The 14,296-nt window shown below is 34.0% G+C and overlaps 2 protein-coding genes across 2 annotated transcripts; both read left to right on the top strand.

Annotated features, from left to right (window-relative positions):
• Window positions 1-429: 429 nt before the first annotated feature.
• LOC144856084 (uncharacterized) lies at window positions 430-2,972 on the top strand. The gene is made up of 5 exons (XM_078714056.1): window positions 430-506; window positions 1,135-1,947; window positions 2,088-2,233; window positions 2,378-2,531; window positions 2,964-2,972. The coding sequence occupies exons 2-5, from the start codon at window positions 1,135-1,137 to the stop codon at window positions 2,970-2,972; spliced, it is 1,122 nt and encodes a 373-aa protein (XP_078570182.1). The 5' UTR covers window positions 430-506.
• Window positions 2,973-3,940: 968 nt separating this feature from the next.
• Window positions 3,941-5,892, top strand: LOC144856083 (uncharacterized). The gene is made up of 5 exons (XM_078714055.1): window positions 3,941-4,022; window positions 4,110-4,318; window positions 4,403-4,546; window positions 4,651-4,858; window positions 5,028-5,892. The coding sequence occupies exons 1-5, from the start codon at window positions 3,941-3,943 to the stop codon at window positions 5,330-5,332; spliced, it is 948 nt and encodes a 315-aa protein (XP_078570181.1). The 3' UTR covers window positions 5,333-5,892.
• Window positions 5,893-14,296: the final 8,404 nt, after the last annotated feature.

The raw sequence follows: 14,296 nt of genomic DNA, 5'->3' as shown, positions 1-14,296 counted from the left end.
AATCGAATGAAGTATTTAACAACGTAATGATTTTCTATGTTGCATTTCCAATCTACCTTTAATACGTGATATGACCATGTAGAATTTAATACAATTTTTGAATATTTTATTGCACTGAAGACAAGAAACATTGTATCAGACTCTAGTAGATATTAGCTATGTTTACGATTGAATCAGTTTTAGAAACAATGAATATAACTCTTCAAATATACTTGTTTATTTATTCGCATGACTGAATGTGTGGTTGGCTTTGGCTCTTCAGGGAGGAGTTCTCTGGTTTCTTCGATGTGTTGGGTTCGGATCTATCAGTAGTTCACAGCTGTTTCAACCTATGATAATATTTTAGAAAAAGTCAAGCGCCCTCAATGTTAGCAGACGACTTTTTCTGAACCGCGGAAGATTGAAAATTCGTTCGCGAGAGGTTATGAAACTTTCGCGAACGTCAAAAATATACAAGTATCATTTGTAGTCAATTTAACGTTTTTTTAATCAAGTTATCAATTAAGGTTAGTATTTGCTGGTTTGAAACCAGATTTTTTATGATTTCATTACAGCATAATGATAAAAAAACAATTACTAAGACGACTTATCGAATATAAAAGTCGGTTAATTTACCCGGAAGTAGCAGCGAACAGCGTAGTCTATATTGTAAACAAACAAAAGTTAAAAATACACCGTCTAACTTCACCGATTGTGTTTACATCGTTATTTTTTAAAAGATAATACTTATTTTCTGTAAACCAATAATACTAATTGGTAATATTTAACATAGTTTTGTTAAAAGGTGACGGTTCAATATCTTATAAATTATCGTAATACAACAGCCTTTTTTGAAACATTAGCCGATCACCGGGTATGCAGGCGCAGACGAGGCCCGCGACGAGCGTGGCCTTTCTGGCGGCCTAGCTTTAAGCTAGGCCCAAGCCTGTGTGATTTTTTCGCAATGAATTAAATTTCCTTAAGTAACATGATTATTAATAATTTTTAATAATGCTAGCTAATACGATTGTTTCATTTATTAATTTCAATATTCACTGAATATGCATGTTTTCCTAGGCCTAGAACTAGATATTAATTTAGTTTACAACAAATGGAATTGCACTGTATCAAATGTGAAATACTATCTTCCCACAGATGGAGTTTCATGAGAAGGCACTGTCCTCTATTTGTTTTGATTGTGGAAAAAAAATGAAAGAAAAAGATGAGAGGTACACTTTGGCCAACATGAACAAATTACCCCCTTTATTTGAAATTAAAAATTCTGTTGATCCAGAGGCACTTTGTTCCACTTGTCATTCACGATTTTATAAAGGGCATTCTCTTTCGCCGTTTCATTATAAGCCACATGAGGAAAGATGTCTAGCATGTTTTTTATACAGAAGTCAACTAGTATCAGGGCGAAGACAGAAACAAAATTTTCAAAGAGGCACAAGCGGTAATTTTACTTCAGTTCCTCCGCCGCTAGCCACAATCAGTCGGCAGTTCAAAATCTTAAACGATTGTGATAAAATTTATGAATGCTTAATTTGCAATAAAATGTTATCTCTTGATAGCGTCCAGACACCATGTGGCCATTTTTTTTGTACACACTGTACAACTAAATTGTTTTCTGCTATTTCCAAATTATCTATTCCCTGTTTTAGTTGTAATTTTAATTTTAAGAAGGACGAACTTGTGCAAATTCCGGCAATCATTGAGCACTCATTAACATCAGTTGTCCTTCAATGTTCTATTTGTCTGTCAAAATTATACCTAAGTGAAACAGACAATCATGTATGTAAAACGGAAAAGGAACAAGCTTTTATGAAAATTAGAAATGCTGTTAAAGACATCCAAACTGCAACTGCCAACACAAATGTCTACCCAACAGAGCTATCAAATCTGGCACATAAGCTAGTTCATCAAGATGTGACTGAAGGGAAAATAACTTTGAAAACTCAAGGACGGGTAAGATTCCAAATCCGATTATTAATATTATATAATAATAAAATAATTTTCCTTTAAAATCATCTGATTAGTCATTATTTTGTGAGGCTTAAATATTATTTTCTGGTTGTAATTAATTGAAAACATTTTCAATTTTGAAGCCACTAAACATGGTTACCACTTCACAAGCCACCAAAGTGAATGTTGCTGCACCAGATACTAATGGTCAAAAAATGGATGCAACAAGGTGCCTTGGTATCATGAACGCCTGCAAAATAAATTGGAGTCAGCAGCGGGCATTACGAAGGTAATTGAAGTTTTAATTAGTGAATTCTCATAATCCATAACGAATAAATTGATTGATTTATAAACCACTGCAGAACTACTGTAATAAAACATACTGATCACTATGAAAATTATTATGCAGTTGAATTATTTATTTGATTTTTAGGTTTTGTCCAGGCTTACTAGCATCAGAACGCCAGATGAGAATATGCCAAGACAAAATTGTTGATGGCTATTTAGTTAAATCAACCGAGTATATGTTTGTAAAGAGGGAAGGAGCTACGTCAATTGGTGGGCTGTCATTGGAAGAGGTTGCAGTCGTCAGACTCACCCAAATTAAGAAACTGATTTATGAATATTTAAATCAATATGAAATGTATGTATACAATTTTTTATCCATTCCTGGTTATCCTTACAACACATTGCTGATTGGCTTTTACTAAACTTTTATAGTATTGTAATAGTACTGTACCCAGTGATGTGCATTTTTATTATACATACAGTACAGTACCACTAAAACTTGAACATATATTTTGTACTTTTAAAATATCGTAAAATGTACACATTAATAATTTTTTTAAAAAAAACAAACACAAACTGTATGTTAATAACAATTTTATTTAACAACCAAACTAAATAAAAGTTATCAATTAGTAATAAGAAATATCAATAGTTACATTTATTAACAATTGTATGTACAGCTATAACATAAGGAATTATAAATATAAAACAAATTATTTCCTGCATTTCAGGTCAGATGAACTAACTTTTTTCAACAATGGAGAAATATTTATTAAATTTGGAGGCGATAAGGGTGGTGATACCACAAAATTTGAGATACAAATTTGTGCGTTACCCAAACCAAATGCTCTCCACAACATTATAGTAGTCTTGATATTCCAGGCCCCAGATTTGACTGTCAACATCAACAAAGGACTCAATTTAATAATGGATGAAGTAATGGAATTGAATGGCAGTCAGTGGATATCTCCTAAAACCAAAATGTAAGTTCACAATTCCATTAAAATTTGTAAATTATAATTTTGTACATTTAGAGGGAGTTGTACTAGAGTAGGCCTATAAGCCAATCTAAATTAACTGGAATATTGTGTACTGTTAATATGCTAAGAGATAAGTATTATATAAAGAGATTATTTATTTTAATTAATTAAATTATATTAATCTAATTTCAGACCTCACAACATCAGACTTTTTTTCTTCGGAGACTATGACTTTCTTTGCAGAATATATGGACTAATTAGTCCCAACGGTTAGTTAAATTCACCTATTTTTTTATTTAAGTTTTTAAACTTAATAAACTATTGTTCTGATAAATAAAATAATATACTGTTTCTGTTATTTTTTTAAAGGAAAGTATAGCTGTATATACTGCCTGTGTAGTCAAGATGACATTAGGTCTAACAACAAACCATCAGAAAACAGATGCCTAAAGACATACAACAGGGATTACAAAAGTTTTCTTGACCATGGCAGTGACCCAAAAAAGAGCAAACTGATATCACACAGTGTCATCCGGCCTTACATGGTTGATATTGAATTAAATCTGGTAGGTTATTTAAATTATAATTCAAACAAACAAGTCCAAAATAATATTAGTTCTAAATAACAAACTTAAAACAACTAATAATATTTTCATACCTCTTTAATTAATGTATATTTCCAGGTATCAATTCCAGCACTGCATATTTCTCTCGGGCTATTCAAGAAAATGTATGATTTGCTCGAGATTGAAATACACAATCTTGATGTAATTATCTTCAACATGAGACAGGAATCTACAATTCCAACAGGTATGTCAGTAAATGTTAATTTCCTTTTTATTTAAAACTTTTTCCTCCACATTTTCAAAAATAATAATAATTAATTATTTTTTCAAGGTAAACATCTAGCAGATTTTGACCGTAAGGTAGCAGAATGTGCAGCACACAGAATTACTTGTGCAGAAAAAGTGCAAAAAGCAAATCAAAAACTTGATGATTTACGAAATAGCCTCTCCTATGCACTTGTTGGACAAAAAGCAAATCCTCAAGAAATAACTGAACTTGGTGCAAAAATAAATCTGAAAAAACAAGAAGTCATGGATTTGGTATGTTTCATTTTTATTTAATTACTGTACACACTAAAATCATAATAGAATTTACAAAGAAAATTATTCTGTCTAAATTTAAAGGAAACGTCAGTAAACCAAGACCTGAAATTTGGTTGCGGCCCATTGGCAACGAAAATGGATGAGGTCCTCAGACAAAACAAAATCCCTAGGCAACAGTACCACGGCAAAAGTTTTGTGGGCAACCACGTTCATAGAGCATGTAAAGTGAGTATATTGAATAGTGCAATCCCACACAATGTACCCAGCTGCATTTAATAAAAAAAAGGATGCAGGTAATAACTAAAAAGTTTTATTTACCTTTATTTCAGTCAAATATAATTGACAAGCTATTTGATGGTGTTGATGTAACACTCAAACAACAAATGCACCAATGCCCAGAAAATTGCAAAAAGCTACTTGAGGTAAAATTCAAGAAAATCCAAGATTCTTTTACGCCAGTGTTTTCAACCTTTAGTAAAGTGCACACTGCTATCAATCATACACGATCTATAACTGACGAAGAGATAGACACATATGGTAAATTTCAGTTGTAAATGATAAAATAATTATTTAAGATTAGTATCAATATTCACAATAACGATACAATGATATTGATAATGCAATCAAAATTAAATAATTATGAATACGTTGTTACAATGCAGGGCTGTTACCATTATAATATGTTACAATATCCTTTCTTCCACAGAAAGTGCTATAAAACTCTTTTCAAAAGAGTACAGGAGAGTTGCTCCTAGAGTAGTCCAGCCAAAGCTACACATGTTAGAACATCATTGTATCCAGTTCATGAGGGAATGGAAAGTTGGTATCGGCTTACTAGCCGAGCAGGGTGGGGAATTAATTCACGCTGAATTTAATAGGAGGAAACGGTCAGTGTATGGGATGAAGAGCCCCCTAGATCAATTAGTATCAATTATGAAAGCTCATTTAACATTTATAGATCCAACAATCCAAGACACAATCCAGACGAAACGGAGAAAAGATGAAGAATAATGAAATGTACAAGTATGCATTGTGCCTGATGTGTGCATTAACATTTGAATGCAGGTTACATTTAATGTTGTGTTGTTGTAAATAGGAAGAATGAGCTAACTGCCTGTTGAGGTTAATTTTGAAAGGCATTATAAGATAAGAAAGTTTAAATTTATGTAATGTTAATATAAAATAAAGATGAAGAATAATGAAATGTACAAGTATGCATTGTGCCTGATGTGTGCATTAACATTTGAATGCAGGTTACATTTAATGTTGTGTTGTTGTAAATAGGAAGAATGAGCTAACTGCCTGTTGAGGTTAATTTTGAAAGGCATTATAAGATAAGAAAGTTTAAATTTATGTAATGTTAATATAAAATAAAGATGAAAAATAATGAAATGTACAAGTATGCATTGTGCCCGATGTGTGCATTAACATTTTAATGCAGGTTACATTTAATGTTGTGTTGTTGTAAATAGGAAGAATGAGCTAACTGCCTGTTGAGGTTAATTTTGAAAGGTATTATAAGATAAGAAAGTTTAAATTTATGTAATGTTAATAATAGTAGTTGTGCCAGACATAAGCATTTTAATGCAGGTTAAACTGTATGTTGTTGAAATTTATGTAATGTTAATTAATGAAATAACTGCCTGTTGAGGTTTATTTTTAAAGGAATGAGAATACAATAAGAAAGTTAATTTTATGTAATGTTGTTGAAAACAATATTCATAAATACTGTAATAAAAAATTATAATTCTTTATGTTACTTATCTGTGCAAAGCTAGCAATATTCATCTTAAACACCAATCATCATTAGACATTGCGCGTATCAGTTGTATTTTTGCCACTCTGTATGCATGAGCATGTATAGGTCCGCATGTGAAAAATTCTGTTTACTTTTTGATGTTTGCATCCATCTTTTTTTTTTCGGTCTTCCTTTTGGTAGCAATATTACCTGTACTATAGATTTAAGATTGGTCTAAATAAAAAAGAACATATATATATTATTAGGTTTATATAACAGAACGGGTTTGCTAAAAAAAAGTATACGAGTATCGGCCTAGACATAATGATACTTTACTTACTGTAAACATGCATATTTAGCCTACTGTAGTACCGGTAGATCGCCTGGCCTAGGATAGTTCTTGTAATTTCTGTTTAAATTACGCTTATTATTTATCAGACCCACATATGATATTGATATGAATGATGTAGGCCTACTGTAGTAGTATGCCACATATATAATAATAGAAATAGCTAGCCTAGCTAGGTCTACCCCTTCTTGGCTAGCCAGGAAGGTTTTAGGCCCTACCTCAACTACTCCTCCCTAGCTAGCCTACCCTCTTAACTTGGGCGGTCCAGACCAGGCCTAACTAATTAATAATAAGGTAGGCCTAGTCTAGGCTTAGCAATAGTAATAGACTTAGAGGTAGCAGTTAAAACAGGGCAGGCCTAGTAAGTACTGTGTGTAGTAGACCTAGAACTATGTAGTGTATATACACATGCGCGTGGAGACTGGAGAAGGCAAAAATTGTCCTCTAGGCTTAGAAATAGCATAAATTGAACCGGCCATAATTTAAATTTCAGCCGGCACCTTTTGAAAAAGTCAATGTTTCAACAATCACAAGGATCTAAATTACCAAACCCTACAGCAGGTTTACCGTGAAAAATACATTTAACCAAGATATATAAAAACAAATGTATACCTACTTTCGACTGTGCCTACGTAAGACGCATTTTATGAAAATGTTTGGAATTGGACCTCAATTTCTACACTCAAAATCAGCATGTCATCAGTCGAGTAGGCTTTTAAAACAACATGCTTTCTGTCTCGGCTGTTGTATTAATGAATATTCATAATTTTATTTCAGCTCTCGGTCTATATTTATTTCTTATTGGTTGGTTTTATAACGGTCAAATTATGAGTAATCAGCTTCCGGTATACACACATGGATTCGCGTTTAAATGTTTGCGAATGGTAGCTCCACAATACACCGCTCTACCGTTGGCGGCGCGTGACTTAATTCATATCTTTGAAACAGCCGTGAGTTCTGTGTTTGTTTGGTTGCTTGATCAGCTTCTTGTGATTGGTCAGGTTTCTTCCATGATTGGTTGTTTGACTGATTGGTTGACTGGTTGGTTGACTGATTGGCTGACTGTTTGGTTTAATGGTTGGTCGACTGGTTGGTTGGATGACTGATTGGTTGACTGGTTGGTTGACTGGTTGGTTGGTTGACTGGTTGGTTGGTTGGTTGACTGATTGGTTGGTTGACTGATTGGTTGGTTGACTGATTGGTTGGTTGACCGGTTGGTTGACCGGTTGGTTGACCGGTTGGTTGACTGATTGGTTGACTTGTTGGATGACTGATTGGTTGACTGGTTGGTTGACTGATTGGTTAACTGGTTGGTTGACTGATTGGTTGACCGGTTGGTTGACTGATTGGTTGACTGGTTGGTTGACTGATTGGTTGACTTGTTGGTTGACTGGTTGGTTGACTGGTTGGTTGACTGGTTGGTTGACTGGTTGGTTGATTGGTTGGTGATTGGTTGGTTACTGGTTGGTTGACTGACTGATTGGTTGAATGGTTGGTTGACTGGTTGGTTGACTGGTTGGTTAACTGATCGGTTGACTGGTTGATTAATTTATTTGTTAACTGATTGGTTGACTGGTTGGTTGGTTGCCTAGCTGTTAGCTGTATTGACAATAGATAGTTTGTTTGGCAGTTATATTGAAGGAGGTGGAGTGTTAGTTGTTGGCGGTGTTTTACTAACGTTGTTTTTCAATTCAGTGCATGTCAGCCTCATTGTTATTCTGGTTTTTTTTTCCATTACATTTTTTATACGGCCCGACTGAATATTATTGCCTCCTATAAATTCAAAAGTTAATTACATAACCTGCGTCCTCATTTAAAAAAAATATAAATTACCTGAAATATAAGTTTAATGTTCTGTAATAACAGGGCAATGACTCTACTACATTGGAATTAAACATCGAATAAAAATTCTACATTTATGGAAATAAATAAACGAATAGAACATAAATTTGAGAAACAAAAAGGTTAACGGTCTTCCTTAATAGCAACATGTATGACAGATATGTTCATTGGAACATCAGCTAACATGCAGTGTGCAATAGCGTAATGCTGTTTCGCATATCAAGTATACTTTTACAAAACATGAAACTCATAAGGAATCTCAAAGCGGGAGAAGTTGGTTTACGACCGTGTATAAACAGCTGATGGTGAGGTAATTCATCTTGTACAGAGCCTAGAAAAGGGTAATTAATGTCTACGGTACGTTTTAATCTAGCCCTAATGGACTTTTTTACATGTTGATAATGAGAATACTAAGATACTAAAAAGGGGACTAAAAATGAGAATACCAAGATAATGAAAAGGGGACTGAAAATGAGAATACCAAGATACTGAAAAGAGGACTGAAAATGAGAATACTAAGATAGGCCTACTGAAAAGGGGACTGAAAATGAGAATACCAAGATAATGCACTGAAAAGGGGACTGAAAATGAGAATACTAAGATACTGAAAAGGGGACTGAAAATGAGAATACTAAAATAATGAAAATGAAAATACTAAAATAATGAAAAGGGGACTGAAAATGAGAATACTAAGATACTGAAAAAGGGACTAAAAATGAGAATACTAAAATACTGAAAAGGGGACTGAAAATGAGAATACTAAGATACTCCGAAAATACTTTTTTACCTGAGATATTATCATATGGGGAGATACAAGCACTGAAAGTCTGATAAAATGTAATGATAAATCATTGGTAATCAGTTAAATAAATTGTACAACATATGGACGTATTTAAAAAGCAATTATAAGCATCATATTTTATGAATGGATAATACCAGTAATGTAACATAGCTGTGAGAATTAGTCATTTCAAACAAAAATTACTAATTAACAACTCCATTTTCAATCGTTTAAATGAACGAGCCTTTGCACTTAGCAAATTTATCTTTACGTTATCATCATTTATGATAATACAGATAATGAAAGTTCTACTCAATATTCTAGTCCATCCCATCAAGAAAAATAAAAATACTGATCTTGAAATGTGTTTCAAATCGACGTGAATTATAATTGGTTTTTTTTTACTAAGAACGATGATTAATATTAAGATCAAAATTATTAAAACTGAATATGACAGGGATCAGTCAAAATCGTGACGGCTGAGGCGTGAAACGACTCAGTTTAATCACAACTGAATGACCTAAAAGGTTATCACGTTTATTCCTTACAAGCGAAGATCAATATATAAGAATAACATTTCTCTACGCGATTATTATTAAGAACATTTGTCTTATGATATAGTGTGAACATCACGTTATCATAAATTTGTTGGCGTTAAACGCATGGTGTCAGAATATTTGTCTATTACCCTTTTAAAAGATTACTTCACAAAACCTCGATTTTTGTATACACAGTGATTTAAATAACATTTTTAAAGTAACCGATTCCCTATAGTTATATTGCCAAATGTCATGAGTAAATATTAATACAATGTATCACATGTGACGCTTAACCTTAGCCTTAATATAATACAGACATTACATGTGATACATAATTATGTGACACTTATTGTATTCATGGAGGAGAATATTTTACCTCCATGTTGTATTGTAGAATTTTCCATGATAATGCACGTCGAGATACAGTACATATAATCCGAGTATTACTCGCTAGATAGAACTGATAACATAGGCCATCAAATTAAGAGTTGGAAAGTTGTTGCAGATTTTAGGCTAAGGCATAGGTATACTATATAACAATACGATAAACCTGCTTTGTTGGTTCCCGGTACATTGGTGATCCTGAATACACATATCACGTTTTACCGTTATGAGATACGAACCTAGTATCTGATGCAGCCAGATGCGTATCTAGATGAATTGCGATAGTCAGCTAGACTCTATCTAGTGATCTGCATAATCAGATGGATGGGGTAAAGTTGGTTGACCTTTCATTTTTTTTTTGGTGAACATTTAAACACATCGTTAGTAAGGAATTAATGGTTTTAGTTAGCCTATATTGAAATAATCGAAAAGTGGTATACAGCAAAAGCATTATTGCCGGTACCCATATTTTTCTTTAGATATTAAAATACGGTATGTTCATATAGAATCATTTTAACCTAGCCTTCTCATAATATAACCTATTGATATCCCTAGTAAGGTAAGTAATTATAACACATAACACGTGTATGCTGTAGATATACCTTAGTATAGTGTTTTAATTACTTTTTACATAAACAATGCATTATCTTTCCATAAACACATTATACCGACGAGGAGTGGGAATTTCTTTTTAAACATCCGTTCAATGTTGAGAATACAACAACATCATTGTTTTGATTTTCAAATTTCCTTTCTGCTAATCTCTACAACATTAACAACTGAATTCGTAAGTATCACGGGTCGTGTCATTGAAATGTTGATCAAACAACTATGAATCGCTCTCCTTTTGATGTACATCATTGTGACACACCACCAGTATTATATCTTTTGAATTTTCCATTGATACCCCACCAGTTTCTATTTTTTAGAGTACATCGTTGACACCCCACCAGTATCTTTTGGAGTACATCATTGACACCCCACTAGTATCTTCTCTTTTGAAGTACATTGACACCCCACTAGTATCTTCTCTTTTGGAGTACATAATTGACACCCCACTAGTATCCTCTCTTCTGGAGTACATCATCGACACACCACCAGTATCCTCTCTTTGGAGTTCATCATTGATACCCCACCAGTATCCTCTTTTAGAGTACATCGTTAACACCCCACCAGTGTCTTCTCTTTGGAGTTCATCATTCACATCCCACAAGTGTCCTCTCTTTTGGAGTACATCATTGATACCCCACCAGTATCCTCTCTTTTGGAGTTCATCAATGACACCCACCAGTATCCTCTCTTTTGGAGTACACCATTGTCACCCCACCAGTATCCTCTCTTTTGGAGTTCATCAATGACACCCACCAGTATCCTCTCTTTTGGAGTTCATCAATGACACCCACCAGTATCCTCTCTTTTGGAGTTCATTAATGACACCCACCAGTATCCTCTCTTTTGGAGTACATTATTGATACACCACCAGTATCCTCTCTTTTGGAGTACACCATTGTCACCCCACCAGTATCCTCTCTTTTGGAGTTCATCAATAACACCCACCAGTATCCTCTCTTTTGGAGTTCATCAATGACACCCACCAGTATCCTCTTTTTTGGAGTTTATTAATGACACCCACCAGTATCCTCTCTTTTGGAGTACATTATTGATACACCACCAGTATCCTCTCTTTTGGAGTACACCATTTCCACACAACCAGTATCCTCTCTTTTGGAGTACATCATTGTCACACCACCAGTATCCTCTCTTCTGGAGTACACCATTGACACCCCACCAGTGTCCTCTCTTTTGGAGTACACCATTGTCACACCACCAGTATCCTCTCGTTTGGAGTACATCATTGACACCCCACCAGTATCCTCTATTTTGAAGTTCATCACTGACACATCACCAGTATCTTCTCTTTTAAAGTACACCAATGACATTACCAGTAGTATCCTCTCTTTTAGAGTACACCATTGACACCCCACCAGTATCCTCTCTTTTGGAGTACACCATTGTCACACCACCAGTATCCTCTCTTTTGGAGTACACCATTGACACCCACTAGTATCCTCTCTTTTGGAGTACACCATTTTCACACAACCAGTATCCTCTCTTTTGGAGTACACCATTGACACCCCACCAGTGTCCACTCTTTTGGAGTACACCATTGTCACACCACCAGTATCCTCTCTTTTGGAGTACATCATTGACACCCCACCAGTATCCTTTCTTTTAGAGTTCATCAATGACACCCACCAGTATCCTCTCTTTTTGAGTTCATCACTGACACATCACCAGTATCTTCTCTTTTAAAGTACACCAATGACATTACCAGTAGTATCCTCTCTTTTAGAGTACACCATTGACACCCCACCAGTATCCTCTCTTTTAGAGTACACCATTGACACCCCGCCAGTATCCTCTCTTTTGGAGTACACCATTGTCACACCACCAGTATCCTCTCTTTTGGATTACACCATTGTCACACCACCAGTATCCTCTCTTTTGGAGTTCATCAATGACACATCACCAGTATCCTCTCTTTTGGAGTACATTGACACCCCACTAGTATCCTCTCTTTTGGAGTACATCATTGACACCACACCAGTATCCTCTCTTTTGGAGTTCATCAATGACACCCACCAGTATCCTCTCTTTTGGAGTTCATCAATGACACATCACCAGTATCTTCTATTTTAAAGTACATCAATGCCACTACCAGTAGTATCCTCTCTTTTCGAGTTCATCATTGAAACTCCACCACCAGTATCAACTATTTTGGACTTCGATTTCCACCTAATATCACATCTGTTTTTTCTCATTTATTTTTATGATAAAAGTTAAAACAACTAACATCAGTGTCATCATCTAAACAGTAATATCTGTAACCTAATATTTCAATTATTGTTTTGGGTAATGCTATCGAACAATATTTACACATACTATCCAATTATCAAGTACTATCCAATTCCAGAAGTACTTTACCATTCCCTAAGGTACTCCTTTATTCAACTCAATATAAACTTTTCAGATATAAAGTATGAACGATATCATTTGTATTACTGAAATGGTATGTTTGAAAACAATATAATTGATTAGTATCCTGAAGTTACTATTTACGAAGAAGAACATAATTTGGTGTTAATTGATTTAATTTGAGACGAATATAGATATGTTTTGAAGATTGGAGTGTATCACAAAGACATTCATTGTTTAGTTTGCATGTGGTTATAGGCCTACGGGAAGCAGGAAAGACAGGCGGTTTTGTTATTCCTTCCTTAGCTCCATGTTTCTTCCATTTACCTTTTCAAACTTCCTGTTTAACAGGTGAATATACTACACAGGTGAGAAGCTACACTATCATATTCTTAATAGGCGCAGTGGGATACAGATTTAAATGATTTAAACAAAACTTTTCATAAATCAATTGGAATATATATATTTATATATATAAAACAAAATTATAAAAAATGGATGAAATACTGACAGATAATAATTATGCATAATAAAAAGAGGATCAAAACACAAATCACGTCAAATTTTTATTTTATAATAATTTTTTTAAATATTATTTTATTCAATCGAAACCAACAGCGATAATTACCGCCACTAACAGGTTTGATACAAACAAAGCCAGGACTGTTTAAAGCACCTTGATTGGTTCTAACATTTTAGCTTAACAGGATTGGTCAAACTAGTTGTTTTGTTTATATTGGTAAATGGTATACAGTACTAGTACGTTATCTCACAGTAAACAATTCAGACTATTAACACGTCTGAAATAAAATAGTATTAGTTTAATTTTATTGATAGGTGTATTATTGTCTAAAACACCAATTAGATAAATAATATCTTATATTATTTGTAAATTGTTTTGTGATGATAGACAATAATGGATACAAAATAGATACAAAATCAACTTATTTCTCCGTGGTCACAATTTACTTACTGTTAGAACATGTAGAAGTCAACGAAATCTGACTTAAACAATGAAATAAACATAAAAAAATACGGCGATTAGAAATACATTAGTACTGCGAAGCGAAAGTGCCTTTGGCATGCTAATCCACTAATTGAAATCTAGCTGTCAATATTAACGTAAAGAGTATCTACTTCTGAAGAAAAACTAGTTATTTGACTGCAGTGAAGTAACCTGCAGGGTGTTCAAACACATCGTTTTTAAGTTCATTGTCAGAGATAGAAAATCCAACCGTTCCATCAACTAAACATCATCTTCAAAACCTTCTTTTTTACAAATTGATCGAAATATGACTCTGTATCTAGAACATTACTCCCCCTAGCGCATACAGAAATTGAAACAGATTTTTGTTGTTGAACAGGA

This window comes from Antedon bifida, chromosome 11 (assembly GCF_963402885.1).
Source record: "Antedon bifida chromosome 11, ecAntBifi1.1, whole genome shotgun sequence".
NCBI classification, from domain to species: Eukaryota; Metazoa; Echinodermata; class Crinoidea; order Comatulida; family Antedonidae; genus Antedon; species Antedon bifida.
Note: the sequence above shows the minus strand (reverse complement) of the source record. Positions and strands in the feature narration are given on the sequence as shown.